This window comes from Prionailurus bengalensis, chromosome B4 (assembly GCF_016509475.1).
Source record: "Prionailurus bengalensis isolate Pbe53 chromosome B4, Fcat_Pben_1.1_paternal_pri, whole genome shotgun sequence".
Taxonomy (NCBI): Eukaryota; Metazoa; Chordata; class Mammalia; order Carnivora; family Felidae; genus Prionailurus; species Prionailurus bengalensis.
This window is the reverse complement of record NC_057358.1, coordinates 104,371,269-104,392,015: the sequence shown is the minus strand read 5'-3', so window position 1 is coordinate 104,392,015 and position 20,747 is coordinate 104,371,269. Positions and strand designations below refer to the sequence as shown.

General features: G+C 36.4%; 1 protein-coding gene across 13 annotated transcripts in view; it reads left to right on the top strand.

Annotated features, from left to right (window-relative positions):
- Positions 1-20,747, top strand: part of PPFIA2 (PTPRF interacting protein alpha 2) — a 479,591-nt gene that overhangs the window by 348,060 nt on the left and 110,784 nt on the right. For all 13 annotated transcript variants that reach the window (XM_043561607.1, XM_043561611.1, XM_043561608.1 and 10 more), the window contains 3 exons: positions 7,576-7,797; positions 16,697-16,843; positions 17,859-17,993. In XM_043561607.1, the coding sequence (XP_043417542.1) occupies positions 7,576-7,797; positions 16,697-16,843; positions 17,859-17,993 (504 nt within the window). The remainder of the gene's footprint in view (positions 1-7,575; positions 7,798-16,696; positions 16,844-17,858; positions 17,994-20,747) is intronic.

The following is a 20,747-nucleotide window of genomic DNA, read 5'->3' as shown; positions in this document are numbered from 1 at the left end:
CACCCAGCTTTGCTCAGGTCATGATCTCGTGGTTTGTGAGTTCGAGCCCCACATCAGGTTCTATGCTGACAACTCGGAGTCTGGAGCCTGCTTTGGAATCTGTGTCTCCCTCTCTCTCTGCCCCTCACCCACTCATGCTCTGTCTCTCTCTCTCTCAAAAATAAATAAACATTAAAAACAAAATTAAAAAAAAAAGGACAATCTAAAGGCAAGGCTGCAATGTGGGAGTGTAATGGACTTATTAGAGGAGCAGTGAGGTTGCCAGTGTGGCTGAATTGAGAGAGCCAGTGGGAAAATAGTAGGAGAGAGGTCAGGGAGGCTGTGGCATGGAGGGAAGGACAGTGGAGTAGGGAGTCAGGGGCGGTGGTTATTGCTTATTACAAGATTTTTGCTTTTGTACTGGGTAGGATGGAAAACCACTGGAGTGTTTTGAGCAGAGGAGTGACTTGATCTGACTACCATGTAACAAGATTACCATGGACCACTCTGACTGTTTTAAAAAATAGGAGTAAGAGGATAAGGTTAGAAACAAAGAGACCAGTTAGAAGGTTATTATAGGAATTCAGGTGGGAGTAGATGACCCAGACATCATGTGTTGAACAGGAAAATCCAGCTACAAATCCCAGGTGAGGATTGGTGTGGAGAATGGCAAAGATTGTAACAATACCAACTGCCAGAAGTAGGAGCCCACAGACTTTTGCCTACTGCATCTTCTAAGGGTTCAGAGTCATCAAAGAGGATTGAACACACAAGGTGTTCCTTGACACATAAAGAGGTCATAGAAATGGGTCTAATTCAAATATGTCACAAGGTAAAGCAGACAAATTTTTTCTAAAAGACTGTCACTCCTCTGCTCAGTACCTTCCTATGGGGCCCATCTAACCCATAGTAAAAGTCAGTGTCTTACAATGAACTCAGGAACCCCTGGCATCTCAAGAATCAACATCATCTGCCCATGTATGCTCACTCCCATCTTCTTGCTATAGCCTATTCCATTCTAGCTATACTGGTCCCCCTTGAAAATCCTAAACCCACTTGTGTCTCCCAGCCTTTGATTTTTCTATTTCCTCTGCCAGATAAATACATGGTGTGCTCTTATTCTGGATTTGGGCTCAGTGTTTTCTTTGCATCATCAATTCCTCTAGTATAAGCTTAATCCAAATACTGCATGTGATATCTTATTCTAAAAATTTTTCGTTGTTTATCTGAAATTTAAATATAACTGGACATCCTGTATTTTATCCATCAACTCTAGCCATGGGGGGAGGGAAAGAGAAAGTGAAAGGGAAAGAGAAAGTTACTGGTACTTAAGGCTTTAAATAGGTTACCAGGTCATGAAGAGAGATGAACAGTTTGACAGCAGGTTTTCACGTGTTATTTCCCTCTTCAAAAACCTTTGATGACTCTCTGTCATTCTATTTAGTACTCAAAGTGCATTGTATTTCATACAAAAAGCTAAAGCCATCTTAATCTATGGCGGCCTTTTTTCCCAGTCTCTTGCACTCGTCTACAGCACTCGTCTCTGGCTCTCCACACAGTACAACCTGTAATTGCCCTGCAGAAACTACCTCCCTGCCTGTGCTCATGCTTTACCTTTCTGAAATAAATACCCTCCTTATTTTACTTTAAATGTAATTACTCATCTTTAAAGATCAAAGTCAAAGAGTATCACAAATAGTATCGTCTCTCTGCTCCCATGTCATAAATATTTAGGATGTTTATCATAAAACTTTATGATAACATTCATTGTCATACTTAATAATTGCTTATTTATGTGCTATTCCTCTGCTTGACGAGACTTTCCTTGATGTCAGGAATGTATCAGCACATTTAACAAAATCCCAACACCTAGTTCTTTCTTCCTGGTACAATGTTTAAGAGAAAAACATTGAAACTCTTCATAACCTTGTGTTAGGAAATAATTTTTTTTTATTTTTTAAAAAAATTTTTTTTTTCAATGTTTTTTATTTATTTTTGGGACAGAGAGAGACAGAGCATGAACAGGGGAGGGGCAGAGAGAGAGGGAGACACAGAATCGGAAACAGGCTCCAGGCTCTGAGCCATCAGCCCAGAGCCCGACGCGGGGCTCGAACTCCCGGACGGCGAGATCGTGACCTGGCTGAAGTCGGACGCTTAACCGACTGTGCCACCCAGGCGCCCCTAGGAAATAATTTTTTGATACAACACCAAAGTGCAAGGTATAAAGGGGAAAATGATAAATTGGACTTCATTAAAATTAAAAACACTTGCATTTCAAACGGTACTGTCAAAGTGAAAAGATAATCTATAGACTGAGAAGAACTATTTGGAAATCATATAACTGATAAAGGAATTGTATATGTGTGTGTGTGTGTGTGTGTGTGTGTACACACACACACACACACACACATCTATATATAAATAATTATTGTAACTCATTAATAAAAAGACAAATAATTAGTAAATGAGTAAAGAATTTGAATAGACAGAGAAGATACATAACTGACAATAAAGACGTGAAAAGAGGCTCCATATCATTAGCCATTAGGAAGTGCAAATCAAAATCAAAATCAAATCAAATCAAATCAAATGCAAATCAAAATGCAAATCAAAATCACAAGGAGATACCACTTCATACACACTAGAGTAGCTATAATAAAAAGGCAATAACAAGGTTTGGTGAGAATGTGATAAATTGGAAGTCACACAGTTGCCAGTGGGAATGTAAAGTGGTGCAGCCATTTGGGGAAATAGTACTTCAAAATGTTAATGTAGAATTTCCATGTGATTCAGCTTTTCTACTCCTAGGAATCTATCCACAAGAATATAAAACACATGTCCACACAAAGACTTGTACACAGATGTTTATAACAGCATTATTTACATTAGCCCAAAGGTGAAAACAATCTAAATGTCTATTACCACATGAATATATAAATAACATGTAGTATATCCACATGATGGAATAGTATTCAGCAATCAAAAAAAATCTGATACTACAACATGAATGCAATTCAAACACATTTTGTTCAGCGAATAAAGCCAGTCACAAAAGACTATCTATTCTGATTCAGTTTATGTGAAAAGTACCAAATAGGCAGATTTACAGTGGCAGCAGTAGATAAATCATGCCTAGGGCTGGAGGTGGGGGTCAGCTGCAAATGATTGTTAATGGGCAAGAGGTTTCTATTTGGGGTGACGAAATGTTCTCAAATTAGATTATGTTGATAGTACAACTCTTTAAGTATATTAGACACCATTTATGCTGTAAATGGGCAAATTTTATGGTTATAAATTCTATCTCAATAAAGCTGTTTAAAAGAACCACTGGATTTTCTTTTAATTCAATAATAGGTCATTTCAGTTAAAGTGCCACAATTTATTTTAAAGATAAATCTACAAATCACTGTTAAATGATTTCGAACAAAAGTTATGTATTCTTTTTCTAAGATATAAATCACAGTTCTTAAATGAATTTTTACTATGGAATTATGAGAAAATATATTAACCTCACCATAAAATATATTTAAGGTGATTTGAATACATGAAATGTTACACATTTTTTAAAAAATAAAAGATTTAAGGGGCACCTGGGTGGCTCAGTCGGTTAAGTGTCCGACTTTGGCTCAGGTCATGATCTCACAGTGCGTGAGTTCGAGCCCTGCGTCAGGCTCTGTGCTGACAGCTCAGAGCCTGGAGCCTGCTTTGGATTCTGTTTCCCTCTCTCTGCCCCTCCCCCACTCATACTCTGTCTCTCTCTCTCTCTCTCAAAAATAAATAAAACATTAAAATTTTTTTAAAAAAAAATAAAAGATTTAAAAACACTTCAGAAAAAAAATTGAGAGTTCAGAAATTTTCCATGGATAGTCCCAAATTTCAAAGTAGTGTAAAGACCTTATGTTATACATCTGTTACTAAAGGAATTAAAAAGGTTAGCATTTTAAGTGTTTTTTTTAGTTGCCTGATTACTGTTTATACTTAATTAAAATTTTCTTACCTTGAGCCCGTTCAAAATATGCAATTTTTAAACAAGATTTTAATGGACTTCAGGTGCACAGAATTGGACTAATCATTTTTCTAATTAGAAAATTAACATGATTCCGTTGACTTAACAAATATTTACTGAATGCATATGTGTGTGTGTATGAATACACACTACATTCTTGCTACTTGTCTATACCATATACCATGCATAATTTGTATCTTTGATCTTTATATTCTGAGTAAAGGCAATATGGTAAAGGGTAGATGAACTTAACTGGGAATTAAAAGTTCTGCATTTTAGGGGTGCCTGGGTGGCTCAGTCTGTTGAGCATCTGACTCTTAATTTTGGCTCAGGTCATGATCTCACGGATCATGGGATCAAGTCCAGAGTCAGGCTCTGCGCTGACAGCACAGAGCCTAATTGGGAGTCTCTCTCTCCTCTGTCTCTACCCCTCCCCCATGCATGCTCTAATTCTCCCTCTCTCTCTCTCAAAATAAATAAACTTGAAAAGAAAAGTTCTGCATTTTAATTCAAATCAGCTCTGTGTGATTATGTGAGTCTCAGTTCTCCCAAGTTCTTTAGGGTTCCAGAAACCTAAGTGTATTTTCTCCAGTTACATAAAACATTTTTCAAAGCAAAAATTTGTTTTCTAGTGATTTGTGTAGCTTCTAAAAAATTGCCTTTTTTTTTAGTTGACTAAAGAAAGTCCTCAATGTGAGGAAGTAGAAGTTCTATTAAAGCTTAAGATCGCTTCGTTACCTGTAAGTAGTATACGGAGTTCAAAGGTATTTCCTATTATGAAAAAAACCCTGTAATATCATACCTCAGTTATACAAAATTTGGGCATAACTGACTGGCAATTGGCTCTAGCCTTCTTCCCTAAACCAGTTCTCAGTTGTTGCCTAATGATTATAAACTGGCTTATCTCAGCTCCATGTACACATAGTTGTGTCCTGTATAAGGGTCACCATCAATGTGTTTGCATTTTGTATCCATAAAAACTGTCTAGAAAGTTGGTTTTTCATTAGCTTCCCAGTACTTCTTCATTGTGTGTGGCATTGCACACCTCAGGGATCTTTGGAAAGACCCTGAGGGACTCTGATCCCTCAGCAAGCAGCCATCTCAGCAGTCGGGGAAATAGAGTTGCTGGATCTCAGCAGCATCTCTGACATTCCTACATATTTGTAAAATCTCTTCCTTCTTTTACTAGATTATCAGATGTTCAGTATCTGCAATTTAAGAGTTCAGTAATACCTTCAAGGTATTAGGTTTGTAGATCTGGCATCTTTAGATACCATTTTAAGATTAACTCCATCTTTTCTACTATTTTAATTTAGATTTTCCAGGCTGCTTCTTCATGTGTTAGTTCCTGGACTTAGTAAACACCCCTTGCCATTGGTCTGTGCTCCCTGTTTGCTCTCTGTTTTCTCTTTCTCACTGCCTTTGTGGCGCTTTCTGTTCTCCGTCTTTTCTCCTACAGTCAGTGCTGCTCTAATGTGTCATTTGCATCCCTCAAAGTTCTGAGCTCTGCAAAACTGCACAATGCAAAACACAGGGCTTGTGGAAGAAGAAGGGTTTGTGTCACAACTTTATCAATGGCATAAAACAAAGAGATAGAAAACCAATGAAAATTGTAGCACCGTTTTACACGTTAAATAGTCAAGAATTGCGTAAATACTGTAAATATGGCTCTTGGACTTGAAGAAGACCTGAATTTGGCTTGCAGAAATGGATGTCAGATGGGTTTGGGGGTTTGTGCATTATTGTGAAGTGATAGAAAGTGGGGTATCTGAAATCAGACAGAAAATTGTAACACGATGGGGATGGTGTGACTCAAAGCCTGAGATACACTGAGGCGATATTAGATGTCTGAGGAGCGTGCACGAGTTCATTTTGTGTGTTCCTACACAGCTCAGTTCAGCTGGGTATGGGATTCTGTGTTTAACCAGTGATTCTCAGGAATGAAGTCGTGCATAAGAAAACACAAAATTTAGAGCACAGCATAACATACAGAACCATCGGATCATTATGCTGTGCACCTAAAACTGATGGAACATTGTAGGTCAGCTCGACTTCAATATATTGAAAAAAGGAAAACGCAAAATTTATGTAACATTCAAATACTTTCTTCATGTGTCTATTGTATTAACACAGATTCGTGTTTTCCACACAAGAACTGTACTAAAATTAATGGTACTTTCTTTGCTTTTTCTCATTTTCTCATTCTTTTTTCATGTTTATCTTTTTTAATTTGGGTTCTAATTTGGGAAAATTTAATTTGCCCTTTTAATTTGGGCATCTGTTATTTGCATTTATGTTAAGGCAAAGTGCATCATCATTTTCTTATTTCAGCCTGGCTGTGCCCTTTTTCTTTTAGTGCTATTTCTCCAGTTGTGGCCCTGTCTCCACCACAGAACTTCTCCAGTACAGTTAGGTTGTAGGACACACTTCTGAAGACATGGGTCAGCCTGGTTTCTAAGCAGCAAGGGGAGAAATCAGTCTCAAAGTATTTAATCCTTTTAAGCCTCCTTCCTGTGGGTTGTGTGCATTCATGACTTTTATGTTCTTAACAATATAGAAATCAAGGCTTTTTTTATGCTATACCTTTATTCTAGCTAGGTCACATTCACGCCAGGAATAACCTTCGTTAAAAGAAAAATGTGTGTAAGTTCTTTCTCTGAGAGTCATTGAAAATGAAACTTGCAAATGCACCAGGATCTTGAATAAAAATAGAAAATATGGAGCACCTCAGTGGCTCAGTTAGTTAAGCATCCGACTCTTGATTTCGACTCAGGTCATGATCTCATGGTCCTGAGATCGAGCCCCATGTTGGGCTCTGTGCTGGGAAGAGAGCTTGTTTAAGATTCTTTCTCCAATTTGACAATAAATTTCATATATTGAAAAAAAAAAAAAGATTCTTTCTCTCCCAGGATGCCTGAGTGGCTCAGTCAGGAGCATCCAGCTCCTGAGTTTGGCTTGGATCATAATCTCACATTTCATGATATCGAGCCCCATGACAGGCTGTGCACTGAAAACACAGGCCCTACTTGGGATTCTCTCTCTCCCTTTCTCACCTTCTCTCCCTCTCTCTCTGCCCCTCCCTTGCTCTCTGTCTCTCAAAATAAAAAACTTTAAAAAAATTCGCTCTTCCCCTCTGTGCCCCCCCCGCTTGCATGATATCCCTCTCAAAAATAAATAAATAAATAAATAAATAAATAAATAAATAAATAAATAAATAATATTACACAGTTTCTGTGCTCCTTCTTATCATTTAATAATATGCTGCTTATATAAGTATTGTTTACAGTAAACTTTGGATATAATTGACAAAATAATAACTGCCATTTGTTAAATATTTGGGATACACAAGTGTTTCATGCTAAGTTGCATCTGTTCAAATGCATCTGTTAACCTGTTTGAAAATTACTGATCTACCTTTACATTTTAATGTCCATTAAGACTTTTCTCAAAAACTTAGTTTTTTTTCAAAACTAGTTAGGGTTCTTATTTCTCAGTGTGAAAGCTCCATCAGTTTCATTTCTTTAAGTTCATGGATTTTAAATTAAAGATGAAGAGAATCCTAAGTGCCATTTCTTGTTCTTTTCCTGCAGCGTTTGTCCAACGGTTCTATAGACTCAACTGATGAAACTAGCCAAATAGTCGAACTACAAGAATTGCTTGAAAAGCAAAACTATGAAATGGCTCAAATGAAGGAACGTTTAGCAGCACTCTCTTCCCGAGTGGGAGAGGTGGAACAGGAAGCAGAGACAGCAAGAAAGGATCTCATTAAAACAGAAGAAATGAACACTAAATATCAAAGGGACATTAGGGAGGTAAGTGATTCATAACGGTTTCAGTCTTTGCTTTCTGAATGCTGCTTCTGAGATGCTTTTTGCAAATCTTCCCTAATGGCATATAATCTTTACATCTATTCAGAAAGCCAAAATTTGGGATGCATGATATTAGTTATGAAACATGTCCACTAAGACAAAAATAGTTTATTTACTTATCGACCCTTTAAATATGTACGGAATTTCATATCAAGTCTCGGGTAGAGTAAAAACTTTCTATAGTTTTTAATGAATTTTTAAAAAATTTAAGCTGCTAATTTTAAATAGCTTTAGATGTGGGTATGAATAATGAAAGTGCTACACTCTTAGCAAATGGGAATACTCAAAATCATTACTTTAAATTTTCCCCCTCTTATTTTGGTGTTGTGTCTCTGAGTGTGAATATATATTTGGGAATGTATGCACCTTTCTTTCTCCATGTATTCGGTTCTTCTTAGATGTAACATCACTTCGTCTGTTTAATAGAGTACTTGAAAGTTACTGCAAAAAATACGAGATTTTTTTTTGTAACACTGCCTAATCATCTTACCAACTAAGGTGAAATGTTTAGAACCTTTCACTTTCTCATTCTATTCAATTAAAAAGAAAATTATTCATAATTGTTAAAAAATGTATTTGGTGACCTTTCACCTTTTGTCATTTTTACATATTTGTTTGAATTACATATTTTATCCTATTTACATTTTTGTATATAAATAACTAATTGTTATTGGAGTTGACTCCACTCCATGTATTCAATTATTTTTTTCCCATTCCCTGTTGAGCCCATTTTACTTACTTTTGCCTCCAACATCCCCTTCTTTGATGAGAACAGATTGCTGACCTCCATGTTGTTGAACCCAGCACTGGATCCAATCATTACTCCCTGAAGTACGTCTTCAGTTGGGTCATAGCACCCTATACGCTTCTGATTTTCATCCGTCTTTACTTCCTGCCCTTATCTCGGGCTCCTTTATTTGCTCAATGTCTCCCTAGACTTGTAGTGTCTTCCCTTCTCAATCTACTTTCACTTCCCTGCTAAGTTCATGCAGTCTAATGGCTCCAAAAAACACCTACTGCCTTATGACTCCCAGTTTATATCTCCGGCTTATCCTGTGTCCCGTTTCCCAGTTGCCTGTAAAATTAACATATTCTCAAAATTAATATATTCAAGAGTGTTTTCCTGTTATTCTCCCACCCCCAAGGAACCAGAGTTTCTTGTCTTCTTACACAGCCCACCTGTCCTCAATGCCGTTATTGTTCAGAAGGGAAGCCTTGGAGCTGCCCTTGGTACCTGTTTCACTCACACACTGCATATGATTCAGCCATAAACCCATTATTTCCAACTTCAAAACTTATCAATAATGTGACCTCTTCTCACAATCTTTATGGCTCTTCCTTATTCCACACAACCACCATCTCTCTCTGAATTATTACAGTACTCTTGTGACTAGTCTTCCTTCCGCTTCAGTCTATACTCAACATAGCAACCTGAGTGACCTGTTACAATGTTAAGTCAGCTCAAGTTACCATTCTGCTTCAATGGCTACCTGTCCTACTTACAGGAAAATCCAAGTCCTTACAGTGGTCTACGAGCCATGTACAATCTCCACTACCACCTTTCTGACTTCTGGGAACTCATCTCTTGCTGTTTCATTTTAGTCCACTCTGTTCACTTAAGATGGATGGCCTCTTAAACTAGCCAGACGTATTCTGTTGGGTTTTCTTTTCCCTCTTCCTTTTGCTCAAATGTTTTCTTCTCAGTGAAGTGTTCCCTAACCTTGTTATTTGCACATGTACACTCTTCCTCTTCTTTCATTTTCTTTGTTTTATCTCACAATATTTACTGCCATCTGACACAATATATACTTTACCGATTTACCTGTTTGTCATATACCTCCCTCTCCCCTATACATAAAGATTCATAATGGCTGGGAGTTTTGTTTTGTTGTGTTTTGTTCACTTCTCTATTCTAATCACCAACACAACTATTGAGCTTATAATAGGCATTCAAGAAAACTTTGTTGAAAGAATGGATATTTATAGGTGTTTGATGTAAATGTCAAAAGGCACGGATGAGATGAGAATGTGGGTTAGAACAATACCTACTATCTCAGAAAAAATGTAGATGATCCTTGAAGTGGCAGGTTGCTCTGCTACCATGCAAATGATGATACTGTGCTCTCTACTTCTTTATATGAATTGATCGTTCAAAGACACGTCTGTCATTTTCACTCCTTAGCTGAAGGTTTGCCACTCTTCTATATCACTGTTAAGAAACACTACAATTTCTGGCTGTAAAGCTATTTGTTGAGGCCTTGCTTATCCCGGTTTCTTCATTCTCTTAGTCCCAGAGATTTAGCAATTTTCCTTTCATTTAGCACTCCTCTCTTGCTTCCTCTCTTCATGTTTATTTAATGCAGTGTCACAGGTAGAGCCCAGTATCTCCAGCTCCCCCTTTCTTATTGACTATGTAAAAATAATTCCTTAATTCTAATCGTCTTCAGGTGTAGGTGACAAAAAGCTAATTCAGATGGAAAATAGCAATCATCTGATGCCAGGTGTTTTTTTTTTTTTTTAATGAGGAAATCTCTTCGAATAGGTAAGGTACTCTGCTTTCATGTGGAATTCTTTTAAAATGTAACTATTCTTGGGGCACCTGGGTAGCTCAGTCAGTTAAGCATCCAACTTCAGCTCAGGTCACGATCTTGCCGTTCATGGGTTCAAGCCGTGTCGGACTCTCAGCTGACAGCTCAGAGCCTGGAGTCTGCTTTGGATTCTCTGTCTCCCTCTCTCTCTCTGCTCCCCCCCCCCCCCCACTTACTCTCTCTTTCTCTCTCTCTTTCAAAAATAAATAAATGTTAAAAATTTTTTAAAAAGTAAAATAAAATATAACTATTCTTGGGGCATCTGGATGGCTCAGTTGGTCGAGTGTCTGACTTTGGCTCAGGTTATGATCTCATAGCTCGTGAGTTCGAGCCCCGTGAGCTGACTGCTCAGAGCCTGGAGCCTGCTTCGGATTCTTTGTCTCCCTCTCTCTCTCTCTCTTTGCCCCTCCCCTGTTCACTGTCTCTCTCTCTCTCAAAATAAATAAAACCATTTTTAAAAATTTAAATATAACTATTATCATCTCTAAAATTTTATGTAGTTATATTTTAGAAGAGATTTGTGAAGAATATCTCTCATTCACTTCTAAAGGGAGGTTGCAAATACAGATGCTTCAGGAGCCAGTCAGGCAATATAAATGTATGACACATTCGGCAGTAAAGGTATAACATAGGAAGCACTAGAAATTAATGAAACCTGGGCAAGAAACCTATACACTGCCTGACTTTCTGTATACATCATGTGTGCTGTGTGTGTGCGCACGCGTGTGTGTTAAGGACACCATGAAAGGCCAAGTAAAATGTTTCCAGAAAGGTCTGATTGCCAGAGGCCCTGGTTTACTTCTGGGAAATTCTTAAAGACCAACATGAAAACTATGTATTATATTTAATTTGTCTAATTTCTTACATCTGTCCTATCCAGAAGGTACTCATCATTATGCCCATTTTTCTCAATTGAGGTAAAGTGACTTGTCAAAGGCATATGCACTGCCCTCCGAGCATTGCCCTCCTTCCAAACCCTCAGCACCAGGAAGACACAGGATCAGCCCAGCTCCAAAACCTGTGCTTCTTCCACTATGAGCAACTTCTAAAATCAACAAAACAGAATCATTTACCAGTGATAGCAATGGCATAAAAAATGCAGCTGCACTGTAACCACCACTGAAATAATTTTGTGCTCTCTGTTTCCAATAAGAAGAAAACCATGGACTTTAAAAAGGTATCACTTACACTCAAAACTCCAGCTTCCACTTTTATAATCCAGACTGTGATCTGTGGACACACAAGGTCTACTAGATTGCAAGTATTTATAAGAGGAAGAAAACAGTGGGGGCACCTGGGTGGCTCAGTCGGTTAAGCTTCCGACTCTTGACTCTCAATATCAGGTTAGGTTGTGATCTTGTGGTTGTGGGATGGAGCCCCACCTAGGGCTCTGTGTTGAGTGTGGAGCCTGCTTGGGATTCTCTCTTTCTCTCTCTCTCTGCCCCTCCCACCATGTGCTCTGTCAACATAAATAAGTAAACTTTAAAAAAAGTGATTGTTCTTGCTACCCAATGTGTAACATCACTAGCACAGTATGATTTATGTATTGTATTAGCACTACATATTTGTTGATTAAGGAAAAAAGGGGAGAGTAGGAAAAACCATATAATTAAAAGCTTCAATGCATTTTGCTTTACGTGTGAAGACTGTCTAGTATATCTAAAATGAATTATGTAAGTGTATTTCATTAATGCTTTTAGAATATATTTTTCTCATTATTCCTCATCAATAAGTAAACCTATTTAAAATTTACTTTTTTGATGACTATAAGAGATATACTTTATTTTTTATGATTTTTTTTTCTTTTTCAAATTTTTATTTAGATTATCATTAATTAACATATAATGCAATATTGGTTTTGGGAGTAGACTTCAGTAATTCATCACTTACATACAACACCCAGTGCTCATCATAACAAGTGCCCTCCTCAATACCCATCACCCATCTGGCCCATCTCCCACTCACCTCCCTCCATCTTCCCTCAGTTTTTTTCTCTGTCAATAAGAGTCTCCTATGGTTTGTTTCCCTCTTTTTTTTTCCTCCCTTCCATATGTTCATCTATTTTGTTTCTTAAATTCCACATATGAGTGATATCGTATGGTATTTGTCTTTCTAAAATTTACTTTCTTTGAAGTTTTGTCTTAGTTGCTCCTTAAATTGACTGTGACCTATATGTAGTTGGGAGCTGGAGTAAAGCAAAGAACAGTACACATATTAAAAACATAGACAATCTTATAACATGCTTAGCTCTCCACTTTATAATTAAGAAAGCTACTAATTGGGGGAGTGCCTAGGTGACTCAGTCAGTTACATGTATGACTGTTGGTTTCGGCTCAGGTCATGATCTCATGGTTCATGAGTTTGAACCCCTAATTGGTTCTGCACTGACAGTGCAGAGCCTGCTTGGGTTTCTCTCTCCCTCTCTCTGCCTGTCTGTCACTTGTGCTTTGTCTCTCTCTCTCTCTCAAATAAATAAATAAATAAACTTAAAAAAAAGCTACTAATGGAGTATTGAATAATACTTTATTAAATAGTATGCAAATATGCAAATATTATGCAAATTTTGATGTGCAAAGAATTAGAATTTTTCTTTAAATGTTTATTTATTTTTGAGAGAGAGAGGGACAGAGTGTGAGTGGGGGAGGGGCACAGAGAGAGGGAGACACAGAATCTGAAGCAGGCTCCAGTCTCTGAGCTGTCAGCACAGAGCCTGATGCAGGGCTCGAACTCACGTACCATAAGATCATGACCTGAGCCATGGTCGGATGCTCAACCGACTGAGCCACCCCAACAAAGAATTAGAATTTAAATTCTATATTGTTTTGTGAATAAAACCAGCTTATCTTTCTAACTTCCTATTAAGAGTTCTTCAAAAATGCCTAAGTAATTAAATGAATACATATCAGTTTTGTCTTTTCCATTATCTGAAACATGGAGTTTTATTTTTTAGTTTACTATGTCTGAGTTACTATAGAGTTATATTTATTTGCTATAATAAAGTCTATTTTGTAAACAAACCATAGGTCAAGAGATAATTGAATCTTTATACTGTTTTCCTCTTTCTTTAGGGAACAGTTTTTAGAGACTAGAAAAAGCTTCCCATTTTAGAATTTCTAAGTGACACACAGGGAAAAGATATTTCTCCAACTTGTAAATTCAAAATTTATTTTTGGCAACACAGCTTGCAGTTAAAAATTGAATCTCCCACATGAATCACTGAATCAAAAATGCAGTACCAAAGTCTGTACAGTGACTCCTGCATGCAATGTATGCCATAGAGTCAGATCAGCTAATTATAGGCACAATAGTAAGTAATAATCAAAAAGCTATTATTTATGGAGTGTGTATTATGCATAAGACTACACAAGGCACTTAAAATACTGTATCACAACAATGTTACATGGTAGATGCTAGTATCCCAACCTAAAACAGAAAACAAAATAGACAAGCAAGCAGAGAAACCAAAAAAGAAAAGAAAAGAGGGTGAGTTATAGAAAAGGTAATCAGCATTCACCCATGATAACTGAGCTAATAAGTAGCAAAAACTGGGATTTGGAGCTAGTAAGTGTTACTCCAATGCTCATGTTGTCAAGAAACATGTATATGTCTTTAACTGAGTTTATCGCTATTATAATTTTATAAGAAGTTATATATGTAGGCTAGAGTCAGAATTCTCTTTTTTGGTTACAAAATTGACACAATATTCCCAAAGTTCTATATGAAACTGAAATTAACAGTATACAGTTTAACAATACATAATTTTTCAAAGACAAATAATGTCAAGAGGGTACACATCTAAATACATGCACGCGCACACACACACACACATACACACACAGAGTGCCCACCTACTTTCCATCTCACTTGCCTGAGATTCTTAATTTCAATCCTTTCGCTGTTAGTTGTGCTATTTTCTCTCTTATTTAATCGATGCCTTGCTATTATATGAGGATTTTAGTTCTTTTAAGTTTACTTATTTATTTTGAGAGAGACAGAGAGTGTGCAAGTGGGGGAGGGGCAGAGAAAGAGGGAGAATCTCAGAAGGCTCCACACTGTCAGCACAGAGCCCAATGCGGGGCTCAAATTCACAAACCTTGAGATCATGACCTGAGCCAAAATCAAGAGTCTGATGCTTAACCCAGTGAGTCACCCAGGCACCCAGAGGATTTTAGCTTTTTTTATTCTCTACTTTTCTCTCCCACCCATCCTTCCACTACAATTACCCCCAAATCACATTTAGTGTCACCATTATTATGGCTGTGTAGATCATTTCCACAACTGATCCAAGTAGTAATTTCCTCTGATAGCATTTCCTTTTGTTGTACAGCTTTTTGTTTTTCCAGGATTTTATTAATTACTTGTTACATTTATTTCCTTGCTTGTTTTTAAAACGGTGGTGTATCTTCGCAGCCGCTCCAGCAGAGTAGTAAAATTGCATAATTTCAATTCAGTTATGGTCAGTGATCAAGCAGATAATTTATCATTCTTGTTTTTATTTTCTTTAAATCATTCCTTTTTCCTCTTCCCTCCACGTCTCATCTGTACAAGCTTATTTGTAGGCCTGCTTCATTGTTTTAGCCGTAGTTGTGGGATTTACTTCTGCTATCATCTTGAAAATCCAGGACAGAAAAGTGATCAAGGTCCCTAAAGCAGAAAAGGCATAAAAACTAGAGCACAGATAATGATTAAAACTTTGAGAGAAGGCGAACACCTGTTGTAAAAGTAAAAGCTAGAAGTTAAGGATTCGTGCATATGGTTATTTCCAGGTGGTGATGAGGGAAAATCGGGAAATGAAGGACTATTCATTTAAGGACTTCTATTTCTTTTGGAAAAAAATGGAAGAAAATGTATCTGCTCTGTGCATGTGGCAGGACTGGCTCCAGATCCTGAAGGAGAGGACCAGAAGGGCTGCTTAGGAACATTGACCAAAGGAATTTGGATAGCAACATATGGAAACCACCACTACCAACTCAATTTTAGGCTCCTTACGCAAAGGAGCTCCCCACATTATCAGGAAACCGCCACAGGCCCATGAGGCTTGCTTCTGCAGCTGACTTTTCTTAATATCTTTTTTTAAAAAATAGGTTATCCACCTACTAGTAAATGTTCATGTAAGCTGTTAGGAAGATAAAATCATCTCCATATTATCTATGAATTAGGTGGTTTAAAAATTATAGTTGAGAATAATATTAATGCCATGGTTATTACATTCACACTGATAGCTGATTTTTCCATAGAGTTGTGTATTCTTTGAGGTTTCTAAATTCTTGGGGCACCTGGGTGGCTCAGTCAGTTATGCACCCAACTTCAGCTCAGGTCAAGATCTCACGATTCATGAGTTCAAGCCTCGCGTCGGGCTCTGTGCTGACAGCTCAGAGCCTGGAGCCTGCTTCTGATTCTGTGTCTCCCTCTCTCTCTGCCCCTCCCCCCTTGTGCTCTGTCTCTCTCTCAAAAATAAATAAAAACATTAAAAAAATCTTTTTTTAATTGGAATATATGTAACAAGGAAAATGGTTAAGTTCCCAAGTCAGTTGGTCAATTCATTTGTGAATATGACTCTTAATTTACTTTTCTGGGGCCTCCTTTTTTTTACAAATGTTTATTCATTTTTGAGAGAGAGAGAGCGTGAGTAGGGGAGGAGCAGAGGAGGAGGGGACAGAGGATCCAAAGCCGGCTCTGTGCTGACAGCAGCAAGCCTGATGCGGGCTCAGACTCACTAACCTTGAGATCATGACCTGAGCTGAAGTCATACACTCAACCTACTGAGCCACAGAGGCACCCCTGGCCTCCTTTTTTAAACACTGGGTTACTCTTACTTATATATGTAGATGAGGATACTGGTGATATTGGTTATCCTTATTTGAAGATTGATGTGCAGTTTGGAATGATAGCCACCATTTTACTGATTTTATGGTTTACAACTGTACCCATAATTGTACTTATCTCTACTGTATAATGAGCTAATTTATCTGCCACTTCTTTTCTAATGCCAGTTCTACAGTAGGCAGTTTCTTGTACTCCATTCCATTCTCAGAGAGAGGAACTTTTTGTTAACCCAAGATGTAAAAAGAATTCTGACAGGTAAATTGGGAAAATTCACATGAAATTTGGCATGCTTTCCATAAAAAGAAAGGAATGAATATTGCTTCAAGAAAACGGTAGCCTTTGTATCTTACTATTTTATTTAAATAACAAGACAATACAGTAAACTATGTGAAAATCTGATTTTAATTAATTTATTATTTTAATTGTAGGCCATGGCACAGAAGGAAGATATGGAAGAAAGAATCACAACCCTTGAGAAACGTTACCTCAGTGCTCAGAGAGAATCTACCTCCATACATGACATGAATGATAAATTAGAAAATGAGTTAGCAAATAAAGAGGCCATCCTACGGCAGGTTGAGTATCTTATCTTGGTTTTATTCTCGTCCATGTGTGCTCTCACCATTCTAACAAAATACAGAGTAAATAAAATATAGTATTTCTTGGCATTCGACTGTTCTCTAAAATTTAGAATGGAACTGACTCAACAGATGTGATTTCTAGCATGTAATTCACAAATATGTCTTAATAATAATAAAAATAATTACTAATATTTACTTTGGGTCTAGACATGAATCAGACACTGCTAAGCAGTTAACAATTACCTCACCTAAATCTAACCACCACCTGTGAAGTAAGCACAATTATTATACCGAGTCATCAAGGTTCAGAGACATAAAAACTTTACCAATGTCACACATCTGGAAAATGCCAGTTCTTAATGGAAGCCCAAGTCTGTTTGGCTCCAGAGCAGAGTCTATTTGGCTCCAGAGCTCCATATTTGGACAAACTATGGCCCATGTGCCAAAACTATAACTGTTTTATAAATAAAGTTTTATTGAAACATAGCCATACTCATTTATTTAATCATTTTCTATGACTGTTTTTGTGCTACAACAGTAGAACTGAATAGTTGGAACAGAGACTAAATGATACACAAAATCTGAAATATTTATTATCTGGCCCTTCAGAGAAAAAAGTTCTGTTAACCCTATCTCTAGAGCTTGAGCTGTTAGTCATTGTGCTACATTTCATCTCTCACTCCAGTTAATACTATAATTTTCAATAACATGCTCTCATGGTACGTCTGAAACCTTAGCGTTGAGTTATACTGCACATGTCCACATTTATATTCACTAGTAACTTTTATTTCTTTTTGTTGCCATTGGTAAGAGCTTTTCTATTTTTTTTAATGTGCTGAATTTTATTAAGGAATGTGAGTAAGTAACATAAAAACATGAGTACAGTCATCTCTTTGCACAGTAAGTGTGGTTGATTTTAAATCTAGAATAATGGCAGAAACCCTAGTGTCTGGTGTTAGTTATCCTTACTGGGACTCTTTAAGTGTCTCTTTTTCCATCCCTGTTTCAGATGGAAGAGAAGAACAGGCAGTTACAAGAGCGTCTTGAGCTGGCTGAGCAAAAGTTGCAGCAGACTATGAGGAAAGCTGAGACCTTACCTGAAGTAGAGGCTGAACTGGCTCAGAGAATTGCAGCTCTGACAAAGGTATTGCCATAAAACAATTAGTCAGTCTAGATACACTCATAGAAAGGAGTAGTGATCCAAATGTAATCTATAGATTGTCTAGGTTTCATGAAATTTAAGTTTATTTCATCTTTATTATACTGGTTTGTTGCTTAGATGAGTTTTTCATATTATAGATCTTATTTATGCTGACATGAATGATTTACATATGAATGTGATGATACCTTTGCCTATGTAAACGTTAGCAAAAACAAAATTTTGTATCCTGATGGTTGATTTTCCATGATAATATTTGAACATTAGAATAATCACTGAATATAAACAAATAATGATGAAATTTTATATGTATATAGATAAGTTGCAATAACTTAATAGCCTTAACAGAAGTTGTTTGGTATTAAAAATGTAGGAAATATCATAAGCAGTTCCTTTCTGACTATATATGAAAACATTTGTTAGCAGTTGGAAGTTAGATTTGCAAAAGTCTGAATTCTAAAGTTACTAAATAGAAAGTGGTTTTAATAGTTACAGTTTCTTCTGAACCAATTAAATTCAATAATAATCTGAGGAATATTCAAAATTATCTGCCATGTTATGGCTGTCAAATTCTACAATTATACACATATTGTAAATTTTGCAACCATTATATGTTAAAAATGACTATCATTCACAGTGAAATGGAAAGGACAGTGCTTCAAAGTGTGTATGTACAACAAAACTTCAGCTTTGCTCACTAAAGGCATGTTTTACTTTTAATATCGGTTCAAAAATGTACAAACATTTTAGATATCCATGCAATCATTGCTCAGTGCTACATTTTCCATGCACCTAATAAATGGGTAAGACAGATATATTAACTACAGGTTACAAATTCTGGCGTTAGGACTATCCAAAACAGTCAATACAGCAATACAAAAGTAGGCACACACATTTGCTTTCCCAAAAAAGTAAATAATTAAAGAGGAAAAGTAGATTGATGCCTATTGGTTAAAATAAGATAATTAGTCAGGTAGTGAAAAGACAAATATTTGCAAAGTAGAGCAGGGTTAGAAAGTTTTGGAATAATTGCTTGTCTACAGAGTATTGGAATAACCAGCTGAATAAAACATTAGTGTGATTAGGATAATGTCACAATCTGGATCCTTCTATAGTTATAGACATACCATAAACCCTTCTGGCAATTTTAGAAATGTGTGCTTTCTCAAATAAAGATAAATTTATCATTTGATTTGAGAAATCTCTAAATTATATAAAAATATGCAAATATAGTGGTAATATTCTATTTTTTCTTGCAAACACATTTAAAATTAATCAAATATGGATAAGGATGTGTGTGTGTGTGTGTGTGTGTGTGTGTGTGTGTGCACGTATATATACACACACACACACTAAGGCTCTTCATTTGAAGAACATGAACTTAAATAGAGTTATTGAAGTGAACTATTTTCTGGAGCTTTAAGTGAGTGACTAAATAATAAAAATAATTTTGTAAAACTTTAGTGTAAAATAATCAATACTATCCTGAGTAAAATACAAGAAAGTCTGGAATCTCTTCCAAAATAATACAATTTAAAATTCACCAAATAATTGCTCCTAATTAACTTCTGATGGACTGAGGACAAAACATACTTTAAAATATAATACTTGACTTACGAGGCTTCAAAGTATATATCCGTAAGCATCCTTAATTTAGAATATAAAAAAATAACTTGAAATAGGTGTCTTATCTTTTTTCCCCTCATTTTTTCTCTGGGGCTCTTACTTGTTTTTGATACATACTTTCATTCATGTACCCAAAATAATTTCTTCAGTTTACATCTAACTAATAATATATTGCTAAAATTTCACTTCATCTGAATACTTTTGATTTCCTCCTTTTTCAGTAGAGTTTCATCTTTTTTAAGAAGTGTTAAAAATGCTAGAGTTCACTGTGTTTCTCTTTTTTACTGCTTTCTCTTCAGGCTGACTTTATATCAACACCATTATTTCAACTACAGAGTTTCTAGATTATTGCCATATTTAATATACACTTGTCTAGAGAAGAGGTTTTATCCTCAGCACACTCCCTATGCTTGTAACATTTTTATAACTTTTGAAGATGCTCTTTCATTTGTTTTCCCAAGTTTTATGCCTACAATGATCTTGTACTTTTTCTTCTCCTCTGTTCAGACACTTTTAGGGACTATCACTAGAACCAGTTTTATTTATATATTTTTATCACTTCCATATTTTCAGTATCTCACTCTTATTGATCATCATAATCTTTTTCTACTTCTTACTATTTTTGATACTACAGTAAAAAGATTTCTGCTTTGCTTAAACCTAGGCTTCCCTCTCCTATATTATGAATGGCATTCTAAATAATGTTTCAGGCATTTTATTTGGCCTATATGTTTTTTTCTGCTTTTATTATCTGCTACCTATTGTTTTCTTCTCTTTGCCCCACCCCATCTGACTTTTATTTCTTCCCCATTTCAAAATCTACTCATGTTTTTCTCAAAGCCATTTCTGCCTATAATTTCCTCTAAACTGTAGCTCATTTGAAATTTTCCTATGTCATATTAAAGAGTGAAACGAAGATAAGCCCTGTATCCCATCAAGGAGTACAAAAAATAGATTGTTTTTGTGTGACTTTTGTATTTACACTAATTACTTAAACTACAGTCTTCACAAGGCTAAGATGAACATAAATCAATACTATTGAAATTGATCCCAGTTTTTGTTTAGAAATGATGTCTGAATCTATTCTGTGGTTGATAAGGTGTGTGTGTGTGT